Raw genomic sequence first — 16,653 nt, forward strand, 5'->3', positions numbered from 1 at the left:
GCTCCAGTAAGGGCTTATGCCCCCTTGAAAGAGAAACTGTTTATTTTCTCACTATACCTTTTGTGAAGTACTGTCACTCAGTGGGCTGAAGTACAAATGCTAATTTATTGCCAGACTGCAGGGTTGTGATTTGCATTCCAAATCAGACTGCAGCTTTCCATTATAAATTGCTTATCCCTGTTGTTCCTTATCTAGAATTTGTTCTTCTTCTGTTATCCTACTCATTTCCCAGTAATGACCCTTGAAACAATTCCCATTTAAAATCAGTTTCCTATTTAAAATCAGCAGTTTTAGTGGACTAAAGTAACAATGAATTACCAAGACATCAATAGATACCTTTTAAAAAATTTCAGTGTTTTCCTCCCTTTCCTTTAAGAATCGTCAGGCACAGAAGTAAAATAATGACTTAAAATATGTCTTTCAGGCTTAAGGGTTTATATTCATTCTTTTGAAAACCATACTTCTCTATCTTTTTCAATCTGAAATGTGTGAGCTTGCAAAACCTCTGTTAATAATAACCTCGTACAGACAGACTCTGAGGTGGTTTAATTGCATCCTTTCTTGCCACTTCTGGATCAGATTAGCTAGAGACTCAGAGAGCAAAGGAAAACGCTTTTTCGCAAGGTGTCTGACTGCTGAGAAGCTGGGCTGCGGCATAAAGAACCGGCAGGAATCCGGGCTTTCCCACTCTGGTGGCAAAGAGGGGGAATCATGGGTTGGTGGTCTGCTTCATGTTAGGAGGACACCCCTCCATCTGTTCACAGCTCAGCCTCTTTCCAATTTAAAGCCCAGATTTCCATACAAACCTCAATTTCTTTTCCCCATTTTAAATGCAAAGCAAAGCTTGTGAATCACAGAGTCTCAGCTACTGGGATTCAGACCAAATTTCCCCCCAAAATTCTTGGGCTATTTGCTTGAATACCTGCTTACAGTGGTACACAATGGGCAGCTTTGAGAAGAAAAATTGATAATCTTCACGGAAGAGTAATTTGAATGAAATTACACTTGACAGCCTGTCTCCAAGCAAACAAGAGGCGCGAGGGAGACTTAGCTAAGCTCCGAGGACTTGCCCAAGCCACTGCTGTGGGAGCTGCCCAGGGAAAAAAAATCACCAGTTTTTCCAACATCTAATTGAGCTTTTGATTAATTCCGTGTACCAGATTCTACTGAAGAAAAGTAGCCATGGAAGAGAATATGGAAGAGGGACAGACACAAAAAGGTACTGTGCTAAAAGGGGTTTGTTTGTAACCAAGTAATTATTTTGCAGTTTCCTTGTTTGCTTTAGACACTTGCCAGTAAGGCTAATGAATGTTTCTCTCTTGGTAGGCATTTTTTCCCCCTTTTAGTCTATTCCTCACTTATAGTAATGTCTGTCTTGAATGTTGTCGTTATTTGCAAATCTTTCAGATCTAAGTATCGGGATGCATAGTCGAGTTTGGTGATAAGAGCTTTGCGGTATTGTGAACTGTTTCTTAGACCAGTCTTTGTTAACGTTCCTTTATTTCATGTTTTCATGCTTGTCGAGCTGGGTCAGGGGACTCCTGGCGTGAGCCACAGACGCAGTATTTGGAGCTTGTTGTTGCTAAAAATTTGATGATGTAACCATTATCGATAGCTTTGAATGGACATCTGATAGAACAAAGACCAAGCGTATATTTATTCTGTTTTAGTTGGTGCCTCGTCGTAAAAAAAATCTTTTTTTTTTTCTTTGCGGGGACACGATTTAGTTTTAATATAGATGGAGCAAAGGTTCATAAATTTTCAGAGTGCATAGTGATGTTAAGGTTTTCCTTTCTATGGAGTTGACCATAATCAACTTCTGAGTAATAAATGTGAAGGATGTTTTCTGATTCATTTTTAAGCCTTTGGAGGTATATCTGGCTGTATAAATTAAAGTGAAATGATCATTTTTATAGGTTAGAAATGGCCAAATATTGACAATTTCAAATGATTTGGACACTCAAGAAGTGTGTGTGTGTGTGTGTGTGTGTGTGTGTGTGTGTGACAAGTGGTAGCTCTGGAGGGAACCATAGGTCTCTCTCAGAATCCCCAGCATTTTCTCTCATGCTTGTTCTCAGGCTTATGTAATGGTATACAAAACGCTCTTGTGTTCTTAGGCTGGAAAGAGAGGCATAGGTAAGATTGAAGAGTAGTACTCGAAAGATTTAGCTGTCAAATTTGATTTTGAATGTATGAAAATTCATGATTTTAAAAAAAGTGTTTTACATGAAAAAATAGGTAATTCGAAAGCTAGTGCAGTTTTCATGATTTTGAGCTTTGCTGAGACTCTCAACACACATACACATGCACACACACACATAGTCAACACATCTATATAATCAAAGACTATTGACATTAAATATTTAAGTGTCTTATAAAAGCAATAGAGAACGTTAATAGATAAGGTAATGCCCAAATTTTAGTCACTAGCACACTTATTAATGATACTCTGTAAAGAAACACAATAAGCTACATAGAGATTATGTGATCTATTTTTTCAATAAAAAAATCCTCCATTATCTTTATTGTGTGAACAAATAGCTTAAGTATTCACCAATGATTTGAAATGGCAAATTTTCATGGTAATTTTCATCCTTGAAAGGCATCTCTATTGACTATTTCAATTTAGGAACAAAATATCTTATTTTCATATTTTTTTATAGCACATAAGGAGATTGCTTCTTGGCCAAGGAAAGATAAACTGGTAATTTTCACATAGAGAAGTGATATTCATTGCACTAAATACAATTTTGATATAAATCGTGGATTGTGGTAACAGGTTGAAATGTCTGAGCAAGCCTGGTAGAGGCAGGAACCGAGAAGAATGATGTAATCAGTTATGATGTTTTTCTCAGGTAACACTGAAAATCCTTCATGGGGGTGGAAGCAGCAACAATGTGATGAGAGAACTTCCTGTCACAGTGGGATTTTTGGTTTTTAAGGGTTTTTTTTTTTTAATCATTAAGGTGTTCATATTTAAATTATATTAAATCATAAACAGTGGTAGAAAAGAATTTTTTATAAATGGAAAGTTGTAAGTACATAAACTACATAAAGATATGTAAGTAAAGTTATCTATGATTAAGCTTTTTTAAAAAATTAATTGAGAAGATTTAACTCTCGCCATTCCTGGTCTATTCCTTTCAACTCTGCCAGTGAAACCTTTTCTATATAAGCTTGTTTTTAGAAAGTTATATTTGCACATAAATGCTCTCTGTGTATGTGCAGGGTTAGAGGAAACAATGCAATTTAGAGGATCTAAGTTGGAAAGCTACTTGACAAGCAGGTTAATCATAAGAGATTTTTTAAGAGTTTAGGTGGACCGGTTTAATGATTCGTCTGCTTTAAAGGACAACAGCACTTTGCATTAACTTTCATCCTGTTTCTCTTAATTGCATAGGATTTTCTTAAGTAGTAATTCACATATACCAGAATTCTCTTCCATCTGAAAAATGCTTTCCTGTCCCTTCTTACAATTTAAATCTACTTTTCTCTGTTACAAATTAGAAAGACTTGAATTCACATATTTATCCATGTCGGCTTCCAAATTCAACTACAATATAAAATGGAAGCCTGTGATTTCTTAAACATATCTGAAAAAATACGTAGTTGTTACCTAAAAACTTAAAAAATCTCCCATAAGAAATACAGTTTTCTTCATAACGAGATCTTCCTTCCCTATTTGATCTGTAAAAGGCAATTGAAAGCAGTCCTAATATTTACCCTAATCTAACTATATATGTTCATCCTGGGAGAGAGGATAATTTAAAAGTGTGGGTGACCTCACCAGTCACTCTGCTCCATGGCTTGGTGTGAAACTGAGATGGGGTCATTAATCTGTTGCTACATCCATTTCTGCTGCTGTCCCAAAAGGTGAGTATCTCACTGTGCTGAATGGGAAGCTAGTGTTTTAAGAAATGTGTGGGTTTTTTTGTAAAACATGCCCTCTAAGTAAAAGCCAGTCATTTGATCTTAGTCCTACCAAAGCAACAGTATGCTGATACTGGAGGAAAAAAAGGGGGAAAAGGAAAGAAGCTGTTTTGAACCTTGGCCCTGAAGTTCAGCCATAATAGACCAAGCATCCCTGTTGTCAAAAATTGAAGTACATGGTCATCCAGTCATGTCAACAAGGGTTTCAGTTACTGCAGTGGGATTGGGCAAAGTACATGAAGAGATTTTTACAAAGATTTAAAATGTATACATTTATGACTTGTAGGCATGCAACTATGCCCATACATTTTGCCCAGTCCTTTGGGAAAATATGTAAATGATTTAAGTAAGTCTGACCATTACTGAACTAGTGAATGTGTGTTCAGGTTGCTAGGCAGGTGGGTGACCACTGCTTTATAGACAACCTCAGTGAATGAGTTACTGAATTAGGAGGGGGTCAGAGCTGCTGAATTAATGATTAGAAGAAGTGACAAAATTGTACAGAGATAGAAAGGAAATAGTAAACAGGAAGAACTAGCAAGCTGGAATCTTCATAAGTTAGCTGAACTATTTCAAATAGCCAAAAACTGATTGACTTCATTTCTGAACATTTACATCATAGGAAACAAAGACTCAAAATAACATGTAATATACCAGAAATGTTTCATGGACTGAAAAGATAATGACTAAAATGTTATCATGTTTTTCTCCTGTAATTAGCAACAGTGTATGAATCTGTGTGTCAGCTTTTTTTTTTTAAAGAGATTTTATTCTTTTATTTTTTTTAAAGATTTTACTTACTTATTTGACACACAGAGAGAAATCACAAGTAGGCAGAGAGGCAGGTAGAGAGAGAGGGGGAAGCAGGCTCCCTGTTGAGCAGAGAGCCCGATGCGGGGCTCGATGCCATGACCCAGATCATGACCTGAGCTGAAGGCAGAGGCTTAACCCACTGAGCCAGCCAGGTGCCCTGTGTGTCAGCTTCTTGAGCTATGCACAGAGGCAACCACTGACTCCCTTCCAACACTGATGCCTGGTTTACCCTCTCCTCAAGAGAAATCAATGCTTGGTGACCCTCGAGGACTACGTCACTAGAGGAAGTAGAAGTTGAAGCTCATGTGACCAGGCATTGTTTCATCATCTGAACACTGATCGCGTAACTGCCGTTTAATGGCCGTCATTCATTCGTCCTTAACCCAACCTGCATGTGTCATGTCAGCATATCCTTAGCTTGTTACAACCAACTAGAATATGTGGATGAACAGACAGTACACAGGTTTATTTTTTTCTCTCTTTCAATCTTAATGTTTATCTCATAATTAATACTGTGCAATTATGTTTGATATGCCTGCTCATAATTATGTACTTTTCCTTTTATATTATACATTTCTACATGCATCACCATGAAGAAGTCGACACACAGAAGCGTGTGTATCGTATTTATGGGCTGACTGAAGTTCTTCTTCAAAATTTTTTTGATTCCTGTTAGTTTTGCCTTGAAAGATGACTTTGCAGCCTAACTCTTTTTCAGACAGACATCATCCCTAAAGAAAAGACACCACTGTAATAAGTGAAAAGAGAGGTAGCTTTGGCTTTCTGACAAAAGAGGATATTGGACAACTTAAATTGCCCAGTGATTTCCACGCCAGATAGTGGCCTAAGGACTTCCCATAAATTAACTCACTGACTTCTCACAATGACCTTAAATGCTGCTAATATTGAGGAAACTAAAAATCAGATAGATTAATTAACTTGACCGAAGTCACAAAGTAGTAATGAGGACAGCCAGTCAGATTGAGGCCACACCCTGCACTGTACTCCATGTTGACAACAACCGGCCTACCACAGCTTGATTTAAGTGGCTCTGTTTCAACCACACACTTCTACTGCACTAATCAGCTGTGCTCTGTAATTTATGGCTGTGTTCATTGTCACCAATTTTGGCTTTTTTTGGCCAAATGTGGACAGCTTTGCCAAGGGTATCCAATCCCTACATGCTCCCGCCAGCAATCTATCACCTGTGAGTCTTTATTCCAAAAAGATGGGCTGGCTCAGTAGGACTCCCCCTTGAGAACTGAGAAAAGATGCTTCTTGATGTGCCCCGAGGGTCTCTCGATTCCTCCAAATACCATTATAGTGATGGAACTTCCCATGCCTCAGCTAATCTGAGTGAATCTCTGTTCTTGACAATCAAAAGAGCTCTAAATGAAACAAATGTCCAGATCCTTTTAGGAGTCTTATGTAAAGAGGCTTAATGTTAAGAAATTTTCCCCAACTTTGACCTGCTGTGCGGCTGCTGAACTAAATGTATACTTACTATATACTTAAATCTCAACCTGACACTACTCTTTATCCTAGGTCATTCTGAGTTTTTTCCTCACCAGTCGTTTTTTATAATTGAATGATTAGTTCAACCTAAAACCACTACCTACCAGTTAGCAAGTACTAGTAGTAAAATATTTTGAGAACCATTGCAAAGAAGTCAAAGAACCAGATGCATCAAAGTGTTTGCTTTATTAATAGAATTTGAATCTTTAATGGTATACCATTGAAATCAATCGAATAGTGGCTAGGAAAATAACAACCACAACATCAAAAACCCTTAAGGAGTCATTTAAACAGAAGAATTAATTAGCCTCCATATCCATCTTGGATGTTGGCTACTTGCAGACTCATGAACAAGGGAAGGGAAGGCAGCTAGGACTTCATCCCAACAACCGTTGTTAGTTGCCTTCTCAATATTTGAATAACAAAGCTAAAGGAAACACAGAGATTCAGATTTCATAAAGTGTGTAGGAGAAATCTGTCCTGTGATTTGGCAGCTCTGCTTTTACTAGCAGTTAATACTGGAGTCTAAGAAATTATCATCACATGGTTATCAAATGTAGCCCGAAGACACTTGCCAGTGGGAAACATTAAGATTTTTCATAAGACTCAGTAGATATTCCCTTAACTTCTACATTACTTTGATTATTATGACTTCTGCAGTTTAGATACAATATTTTTAGAATTTTGTCATCTTCCTATCTTTTTTTTTTTTTTTTTTTGGATCAGTTGCTTAATTATGTTTTTTTATAACTGTGGTGCTATCTGTCTCAGAGTTCCAAAATACTCATAACACATGTTCCACCATCTTGGTAAGATAAAGGAAACACAATAGGTTTTGTTTTAGGTTTTGTTTTACAGTATCATTAGAATGAGTATAGTAACCTTTAAAAATGAAAGTGCTTGCTTGATATAGTGACTTCATTTTTCCCTGAATTGAAACTTAATCTTAAACATTTAAGGAGACTAAGTGAGAAGTCCATTGTAGTGGATTGAGATACTGATACAGAATGTACTTAGAGTGATAACTTCAAAATGGTTCTAGAAATTACTTATTCCTTAATTAGTCCAGAAGGCAAACGGCTCATGTGTGATTCATAGAATATGGAAGATAACTGCTAGTTTGTCAATTTTGGCCCCCATTTTCCTTTGAGCGTAAACCCCTCCCCGCCATGCAAACTGTTTGACAGTTTCCTTTTTCATACATCGAAGACAGACTGCCTGGCTTGTTTTCAAAATCCTTTTGGATATCATCCACACTAACAGGTGGCACAGCTGTGGATTAGCTGACGTTATGAAAATAATTCATGTTTTCCCATGTGTTCTCTATTCAAGTTGTGACCATTGTCTTGGAGAGTCTTAATCTGAAAGAAATCTCTTTTGCTCTGTGAAAATAAAAGGGGAGAAAAACAGAAAAAAACACAAGATAACTGACTAGTTTCTTTCAAATTGTGAGTGGGGAATTTAACTTTTTAGTTCTAGGTAAAAGTCAGGAGCTAACTAGGATGTGTTGTAGAGTGCAGTGGGGAATTAAGTTACAATATGAGCAAATCTGAGGTCAGAGGGAGAAGGGAAGAGATGACTCTTAGCTTTTAATGATGTGTGTTCCTCAAGTGTTAAGGTAAATCAACATGTCGGAACATTACTGCTGTGCACAACAGAATAATTTCCAAAAGAAAGACATTTTGGCACATAGTTTAAGTCAATTAATGTTTTTCGACCTAAATTTCTATCATATGAGAAATAATTTTTCATTATACCTACCTCTACAAAAGAGAGCAATTTGATAGAGTCTTTCTCTGAGAATGATGCTAGAAACATAACACACACATTTTCTCCTATTGTGGAGCATGCATGCTTTTTATTTATTCTCAAGTAGAAGTGAGTCAGTTGAAAAATTTTGCTAATTATCATTTTCTACTCTAATAATAGAAATTTCAGTGTTTTGGCAAATGCTTTCTCTTTCTTTTAATGCAGTTTACTTCTTCCATTAGAAAGGTTCTTTGAATGATGAATTAGATATTTTTCAAATAATATAACATTTTCTTTATAATTGCTTATATTCCTTTATGGTTATTTGATGATAAGAAGCTCTACTAAATAAATCAAATAAAGAAATAATACATGGCCAAATCCCTTTCCTCAAAACAGAGCCTCTTTTTTTTTTTCAGTTTTTGAGATGCCTCTCCACATTTCCTACATTACTATGTATTTTCATTTATTTATTTATTTATTTATTTATTTATTTATTTTTAAAGATTTTATTTATCTATTTGTCAGAATGAGAGAGAGAGTGAGAGCGAGCACAGGCAGAAGGAATAGCAGGCAGAGGTAGAGGGAGAGGCAGGCTCCCTGCTGAGCAAGGAGCCCACGTGGGACTCGATCCCAGGATGCTGGGATCATGACCTGAACTGAAGGCAGATGCTCAACCAACTGAGCCACCCAGGTGCCCCAATATTTTCTTTCTTTTTTTTTTTTTTAAGATTTTATTCATCATTTGACAGAGAGAGAGAGAGAGAGAGCACAAGTAGGCAGAGAGGCAGGCAGAGAGAGGGGGAAGCAGGCTCCCTGCTGAGTAGAGAGCTCGATGTGGGGCTGGATCCCAGGACCCTGAGACCATGACCCTCTGAGCCACCCAGGTGCCCCAGCTTGGAGATGTTCTGATGCTCTTCAGTAGAGCCCACACCTAACCAAACCCACATTCATTTAATGGTTTACTTATACTTCAGAGATTCCAAAGTATAGATTTTCATCAAATTTTTAAAAATTTCATCAAAATTTTTAAAAATCTCATCTTTTTGTGATAAAACTTGACTGTGAATACTACTTAGAGAATAACTCGAAATTCGAAACATTTTAAATTTCTTTAGTCAACCATCCACAATAGAAAATTGTAATTAAATTGTAAGATCTAGGATTTAGAAATAATACACTCAGATTCTCTCTATAAACCTCAGACATGCAGAAAAGCCAGCAGGTTTTGTAGTCAGCTCTCATACTGATTGGCCAGCTAACTCTCCGTTTCCCAGATCAGATGACTTGCTACAGCCCTGACTCTTTCTTCCGACTGAATCTCACTTTCTCTGTAATTTAATCTGTATTAGTCAGTCCTGGTTTTTGGGGAGTGGGTTTTTTGAGAAGTATGGGAAAACCCATATTTTGGGGGGAATTAATTTCCTCTACCATTATCTTTGGGTTTGGTGGTTTTAATGTGAGTTTTTGATGAAAATGACTTGGTGGATAGGCCTCTCATCATACTCGCCACATTGTAAGAGTCTGCTAAATTTAGATCTCTCTCCATATCTCCTTTCCTGTGTTCCATAACACATGGTGACTGATTAAAACATAACTGAGCAAACTTCCTTGAGGCACACGGTTTCAAAAATTAAAGGATGCTAAAGGGTTAACTACTTTTTTGAATTGTTGGAACAATTATTTTCTTAAAGTTTGTTTAGCATTTAATGAAGGGCTTCTCTTATCATTTATTTTGCAAAGTACAGATCCCTTAAGGGAATGGATTTTAGCTTTTGCTCTTGATCCCAACCTGCAGGGGGCTCTGAATATAGCCCCATTCATACAAGGTGATGATGGTGAGGATGATGATGGTGGTGGTGATGGTAGTGGTCTTAGTGGTTCTGGTGACGGTGAGGGAGACTAGGAGAAGAGGGAAAGAAAGTATAGAGAGGGAAGAAAGATGCGGAAGAGGAGGAAGAAGAAAAAGATGATGTCAACTATTCAGTCTAAAGGAAGGAGGAATCCTTTTCCAAACAAGAACAGATCTCACTGCATTTCAGTCCTTTTCTAAACAAGAACAGATCTAAACCTAGCTTGGAAAAATGCTGCCACGACTCCATTTTGTGTCCTTAGATTTGAATTAAAAGAAGTCTTTGATTCTTTGAGCTAAAATACAGTTTGCTAGCAGCCTTCATGAAAATGAATAGATATTCAATTTTATTATTAAAGAGCCTACATAGATATTGCATTACAGTTCCAGCAATTAAGTGAAATACATTGAACCCTCAAGTTCAGCAGATGGTTCCTGAAACCTGGGAGGTTAGTCTCAGAACATTTTATAAGATGCGAATAAAGAAAATAATATAGCATAGTGGTGTCTGAACTTGCTGACCCTAGGCCCTCCATGTTCATTGATAAGTGTTGGTCGAGGAAAACAAAATTGCTGAAGAAATACCAGTTTAAAATCATAGAGGACAATTTAGTAAGATAAGGTCTTTATAAAGCTCTATCCAGTTAGTTCATTTTCAGGTTCATAAATTTAAAAGCTAGCCTGTCAATGATTAACAATTCCTTTGCCATCTTTTATGCTTTTGGTTTTTATATTTTTACCAGTATGCGACCTTGAACAGTTGCCCGAGAGTGTGGTTGTGATCCAGGCATAGTGTGAAAGCTCTAATCAATGGTATGTGCGGAGGGTTTCTCGCAGTATTTGAAGGATCATCTCTTCCTCCCTGCAGTTCTAGTGTACGAGTATTTTGGCATACTAACCTCTAATTTATGCTTTGGGATAAACATGTGATATCCTTGTTGGGCAAAATTGAGAGTGGGTCCCTCCTGAACATGTAGAATTTTGTCGTGCTTTATATGCCAGGTATATATAGTCAGGCCAAAAAGTATAATCTTGAAAAAAGACTGTTTTTTTTTTTTTAGATTTTATTTATTTATTTGACAGAGAGAAATCACAAGTAGTCAGAGAGGCAGGCAGAGAGAGAGAGAGGGAAGCAGGCTCCCTGCTGAGCAGAGAGCCCGATGCGGGGCTCGATCCCAGGACCCTGAGATCATGACCTGAGCCGAAGGCAGCGGCTTAACCCACTGAGCCATCCAGGCGCCCCAAGACTGTTTTTTTATATATTTATAAATATGTGAATTTAATCATCCAAGAGGTGGTGAACACTTCCTTCTGGCCTTGATCTCTACAACATGAAAGACTTGGGAGTTGCTCATAAATGAGATAGATGGCTCTCTCATGATGATGTGTGGTTGTGTCATCTGTATATCTAGGGGTGCTGCCATTTTTACGTGATTATTAAATAGGTTTTACTCATTGTTTCGGGCAAGCTGGAGAGGAGAGTTTGTACACACTCCCAGATCTGTCATCATCATGGTATCTGGCCTGTGCTCTAGTGCTTGAGGCTCTATCAGACTCTGCAGTGGTGCAAAAGCAACACCGTTATTACCTACTGGTGTTGAGGTCTCTTCAGGCAGCTGGATTCTACCTGCCTCTCTCCCACCACACACTGCATAATTTTTAGAAATATTAAAAATACAGAGTCTGTATTTAAATCTAATATCCTCTGCTTAATAAGAAAAATCGATTTCGCTACCAGTCCATTCCATCTGTATCAGATTCTTAGCGCATCTCCTCCTGTTTTGTTTTGTTTTTTAAAGATTTTATTCCTTTATTTGACAGAGAGAGATCACAAGTAGGCATAGAGACAGGCAGACAGAGAGGGGGGAAGCAGGCTCCCCACCGAGCAGAGAGCCCAATGTGGGGCTTGATCCCAGGACCCTGAGATCATGACCTGAGCAGAAGGCAGAGGCTTAACCCACTGAGTCACCCAGGTGCCCTCTCCTTCTGTTTTTGACATAACCTCTTTGCTTCAGCCTTACGTATTCAAAGACATTCATCTTTAAATGTATTGGGTAAGTTGTGGCTTACTTAACTATATTGTAGATATATTAGGTTGAACCATACCACATTGCTAATCTTAGACAATTTTCAGCTGCAAAAAAGTCGTATTTCAATATAGCTATACTGTTAGTGTCTGCATTTATGAAACTTTTTAAATATGTTCATCATTTCTCTTTAGAAAATAGAAAATAATACATGATGGGGTATAATTAAGATTTGCATATTATATTTACATGGAGTATGGGAAGCTCATCAAACTTTCTATAAATTCTTCGTGAGCTCATTAACTTGCTGTGTCCCTTTTAACAAAAATTGGCAAAATGTTTGGAGATATTATTGTTTGGTGCATTCATATATGATGGTGGAAGCTAGCATTTTTCTCATTTTTGAGGTCATGTGACCTCAACGTTTGTTATTTTAGGGACTTCTTAAACATAGTGCTAAATTAAGATGTATGGTTTATTTTGTCTGTCTCAGAGAAGACAGCATGTCCTTTCATCTAGAGAGTGAAATATCTGCTTTGTTTTTCCCTGGATAAATAACACCCCCAAAATTATTTTTTATCTATATTCCATCATTCAATGGAATCTCATCTCCCACAAGCTGAGAATGCAATTCTGCCATGGGTGGTTCTTATATCATCTAAGATAAGTTTACAAGGCTGTTTGTGATCCTGGAGGGACAAACAATTACATACCACTTTAATAAGGAATGTAAGCCAGACATTAACTTAAACTATTACCTTTTTGGTTATTTTCATGTTTTATTGTACAAGAAAGAGAAGCCTTCAATGAAGGGTCTTATCATCTATGTTTTAGAAATACTATGAAGCCATCATTTAGGCTTTGGAGTAGACAATAATTAAGGACAGCACTGAAGAACACTGAAATGCCCATTACTTAATGTAGGTATATATAATTTTCCTTGTAAATTTCTTATATGTGGGTATGAGGGAAAAAAATGAGAATGGATAGGAAAGCATGAACTGCACCTGATCTTGCTATAGAATGGACTGACTTGTTTTATTTTCTTTTATTTATTTATTTTATTTTTGGACTAGATTGTTTTAAATCAGTTTTGTCCCAGAGGGTGGAGAGTCCCACCCCTAATTTAGATGATTTCCATTCAGTACAATTAATATAACACTAATATTACAAAAAAAAATTGACTTACATACGTTTGGTTAGCATACATTGATTAAGTGAAGCAGTTTATTTCTCCAGCCAAGATTTTGGGTTAGCTTTGGTACATGTGTAATTTTATTTTGGTTGCATTTTATATATTCTGTTTAGCTATTTATGTTCCATTTTGTCTAGTCTCAAGGAAGATTCCTTTTCAATTTCTGTGACAGTGTTTAATCATCTACCGCAAATTACAGTTCTTGAGATCATTTGATCTTGACCACATAGAAGTCTATGTAATTTTTTTTTGTAATTGTATTCTTAGGGTCATCTTATTTGAAACAAAAAATTTTCATATTTCTTTTAAATTCATTATTAAAAATGCATGCTGCTTAAGAAACCATAATAAGGTGAATGAAAAAAAGAACTAAATCTGAAAAATACCTGAATCATGTTCGTATCAAAAGTGTTCTGCTTATACATTTTGACTAAGGGAATTTTGTTTGTTTTTGGAAAATATGTCCTATTTCTAGGGTGACAAGGATAAGTCTTTTGGAGGTATCTATTGGACCTCAGCCCTCTCCCTCACTACAATATTAAAATTTTTACTTTTGTATATAAAAGTATCAATATCTCTCTTCCCTATATGGTTTTACTTTGTGACACTCAGATTAGTCTTTTTTTTCTTTTTTAAAGATTTTATTTATTTATTTGACAGAGAGAGTGTACAAGTAGTGGGTGCAACAAGCAGAGGGAGAAGCAGACACCCCGCTGAGTAGGGAGCCCAATGTGGGACTCCATCCTAGGACGTGAGATCATGAGCTGAGCCGAAGATAGCCGCTTAACTGACTGAGCCACCCAGACGCCCCAGATCAGTCTTTTTTCTAAGTTGAGGTTCTTCCAAAGCTGTTTTCAGTTGATTCTTAGCTTCATGGCAATGTCTAGTGGTTTGTGGGGTGAGAAGGAGCATGAAAGACCATCAGCTTAAGGAAAAGGTCATTGAATGATGCTGCCCAGAAACGGCACTGGCTCACCATCAGAAACCACGAAAATGAATATATGTTTGGCCAAAACAGAAATGACTTTTATTTCAAAAGAAGGTCGATAGCTAGAAGAGTCTAGAAGGGAGAAGGGCTGAAGCCCAGTGAGGTAGCTGAGGAGAGAAAAGCCTGGGCTCACCCTGAGATACTGAGGAGGAGGAAACCAAACAGAGCTAGAATGCAGGGCTGGGAAGGAATAATGTTGTTCCCCATTTTGAAAAATGAAAAAAAAAAAAAAAAGGAAGAAAAGAAAGGAGATGTTATTACGTATCAGGCCACTGAAATCTTTGAACTCTCTGCTGGTAACTAGCCTCTGGCAAGGATTTCCAATTTCCTTCGTTTCCTTTTATGTGAAATTCAGCTGAGGATTTGCCAGACAAAAATTGAATACCTCTTTTGGAGCCGTGTAAAAAAATGCATTTTATATTTCCCTTGGTAAAATTACTTTCCTGAGGAAATTCACTCTTTTCTAAGGAGAAAATGTAGGCCACAAAGAGGAAGGAAAAAAAAAAAAACCCTTACATTTCAACTCTGTGCTACATTTGCTCTGTTAAGGAATGGACTCCTGTTTAAGAGCTTAATAGAGATGACACACTAGAGAAGAGTAGCAAAAAATCAGACCTATCTGTGTCAGTAAAAGAGTTAAGCTGCCTCCACACCCCGCCCCCGACCAAAAAATAATTTTGAAGAGTGTTTGTGGTGTTTGTAAATTTTTGGTAAGGCAGTGTTCAGTGAATTCGCAAGGAGGGTGGCAGACGCTCACAATTTGTTGTAAGGAACCAAGATGTCGTCCTCCAGATTTCTGCAACCCATAACCAAGGATGGTTTTTTGATGCTCTTTGGATGCAGCAGGACCACAAAGGGGGTGTTCATCTACCCTGTTTAATCAGATTATAAATGTGAATTGGGTGCTATTATAACATCTGGTTTAAAGATAATCTTACTGTTGAGTTTTACTGAGTTCCCGCAAAAGTTATTAAATAGTAAACCAACAACCTTTGTGAGAGGTGAGGTGATGGCTTTGGCTGAAAGTGTTGGAAATAAATAACTTAGAAGAATGATTATTAGCTGCACTTTGCATTAGACATGCTGCTTTGTTGCCTTTGGGGTTTCTGTATTGTCTTAAGTTATACAAGTTGTGGTAGTACCCTAGTCTAATAGAGAAGTTTTCCAGCTCGGGTTTGCTTGAATAGCACCTGTTTTAGGTGTGTTGAAACGTAGATTTCTGTCCCTCCCTCTGCTTCTGATCTCAGTTTCTGATTCAGTAAGTCTGGTGTGGGGCTCAAGAATCTGCATTTCAAACACTTTCCCAAGTTTACTGTAGCTGCCAATCCTGGGACCACAGATAGAGAACCACTGGTCTGGTAGATCATTGCCACTGCGTAACACTCACGGTGAATTTCCCAACTGAGATTTACAATTTATATATCAAAATATGGATATTATGGATTCGAAATCCCAAAGCCTGAGAGGAAAACATAGTCAGAGATGGCAGTCATTTAAAATGAGAACTTTCTGGATAATAACCCCCCAATTTTGCTTTTGAAAATCAAAAGGATTTTTGAAATCTATGATCATGTGCATAAGCTCTTGATTACTTCAAAAAGTGATGTGAAATGTGGAATGAGACACAGCCTTCCATCTGGATGATTCAGTAGATCTGGGAGGAAATTATAATCATGGGATGAAGGGGGAAATTGACTGCGATAGGAAACTTAGAGTTACTGAAGATGCTAATGCATGAAACAATGAAACCGTTCTCATGTATTCAGTGTATGTGGGAGCTCAGTTGCTTAGGGGGAGGGTCTAAACATTGATTCTTTGTCACCCCTGGACTCTCTTGAACTGTTGCTGCAATTAATACCAAAGTTAGTCTCACTAGCTATTTAACAAACATCATAAATAAATTTTATGTCAGAGGTCATGAAAGATCCAATAAAGGCCATCTCTAAACATAGCAAAATGGTTATAAATCTTGTAACTAGGGTGACAAGGCATTTTTAATTCACAAATTAAATTAAATGAATGTTAAAATGCTACTGTTGAGATCCCAGTTATTACCATGTGTTATACAGTTATCTGGTTTTTTGCATTCCTCTGTTCAAATATACATATATTTTCTAGAAGAAATAACTGAACATTTTTCACACATATGATGTCAGGCTAGTTAATTTTTCTAGAGAAGAGAACTCTTAATAATCTGAGGTAATTATTTTACTGTGAAAAAAGTGAAGACACAGGCCTAACACATACAAAACATAGCTCGGGACTTTATAGGAATTGGTGAAATTATTGTTTTGGATTAGGACCACTTTCAAAGTGAATTCAGTACGTACTGGGGACGAAATGCCTGTGGGAACTTATTACATAGCTCATTAGTTCAAAAGTAAACAAGCAAACAGTTTGTACCATGTAAGACCTTAAAGGCTATGCCTTCCATTTAGTACTGCCCCTAAGAATTACACCTCGTTACCTACTGCAGGATTCCCAGATGTGAATGTCACAGTGGAATTATGATCTGTTTTTGGTAAACACAATGTAAAAGGTTTGTGAATGCAGTAGAATGGCAAATGGCTTATATTCTAACTTC

At 37.2% G+C, this 16,653-nt stretch overlaps 1 protein-coding gene across 1 annotated transcript in view; it reads left to right on the forward strand.

Annotated features, from left to right (window-relative positions):
• The first annotated feature begins 570 nt into the window (after nucleotides 1–570).
• The window catches only part of GPM6A (glycoprotein M6A), a 151,817-nt gene continuing 135,734 nt past the window's right edge, over nucleotides 571–16,653 (forward strand). The window contains exon 1 of the mRNA XM_004775558.3: nucleotides 571–1,219. Within this exon, the coding sequence (XP_004775615.1) occupies nucleotides 1,183–1,219 (37 nt within the window). The 5' untranslated portion in view covers nucleotides 571–1,182. The remainder of the gene's footprint in view (nucleotides 1,220–16,653) is intronic.

This window comes from Mustela putorius, unplaced genomic scaffold (assembly GCF_011764305.1).
Source record: "Mustela putorius furo isolate JIRA1106 unplaced genomic scaffold, ASM1176430v1.1 tig00000905_pilon_pilon_pilon, whole genome shotgun sequence".
Classification (NCBI taxonomy): Eukaryota; Metazoa; Chordata; class Mammalia; order Carnivora; family Mustelidae; genus Mustela; species Mustela putorius.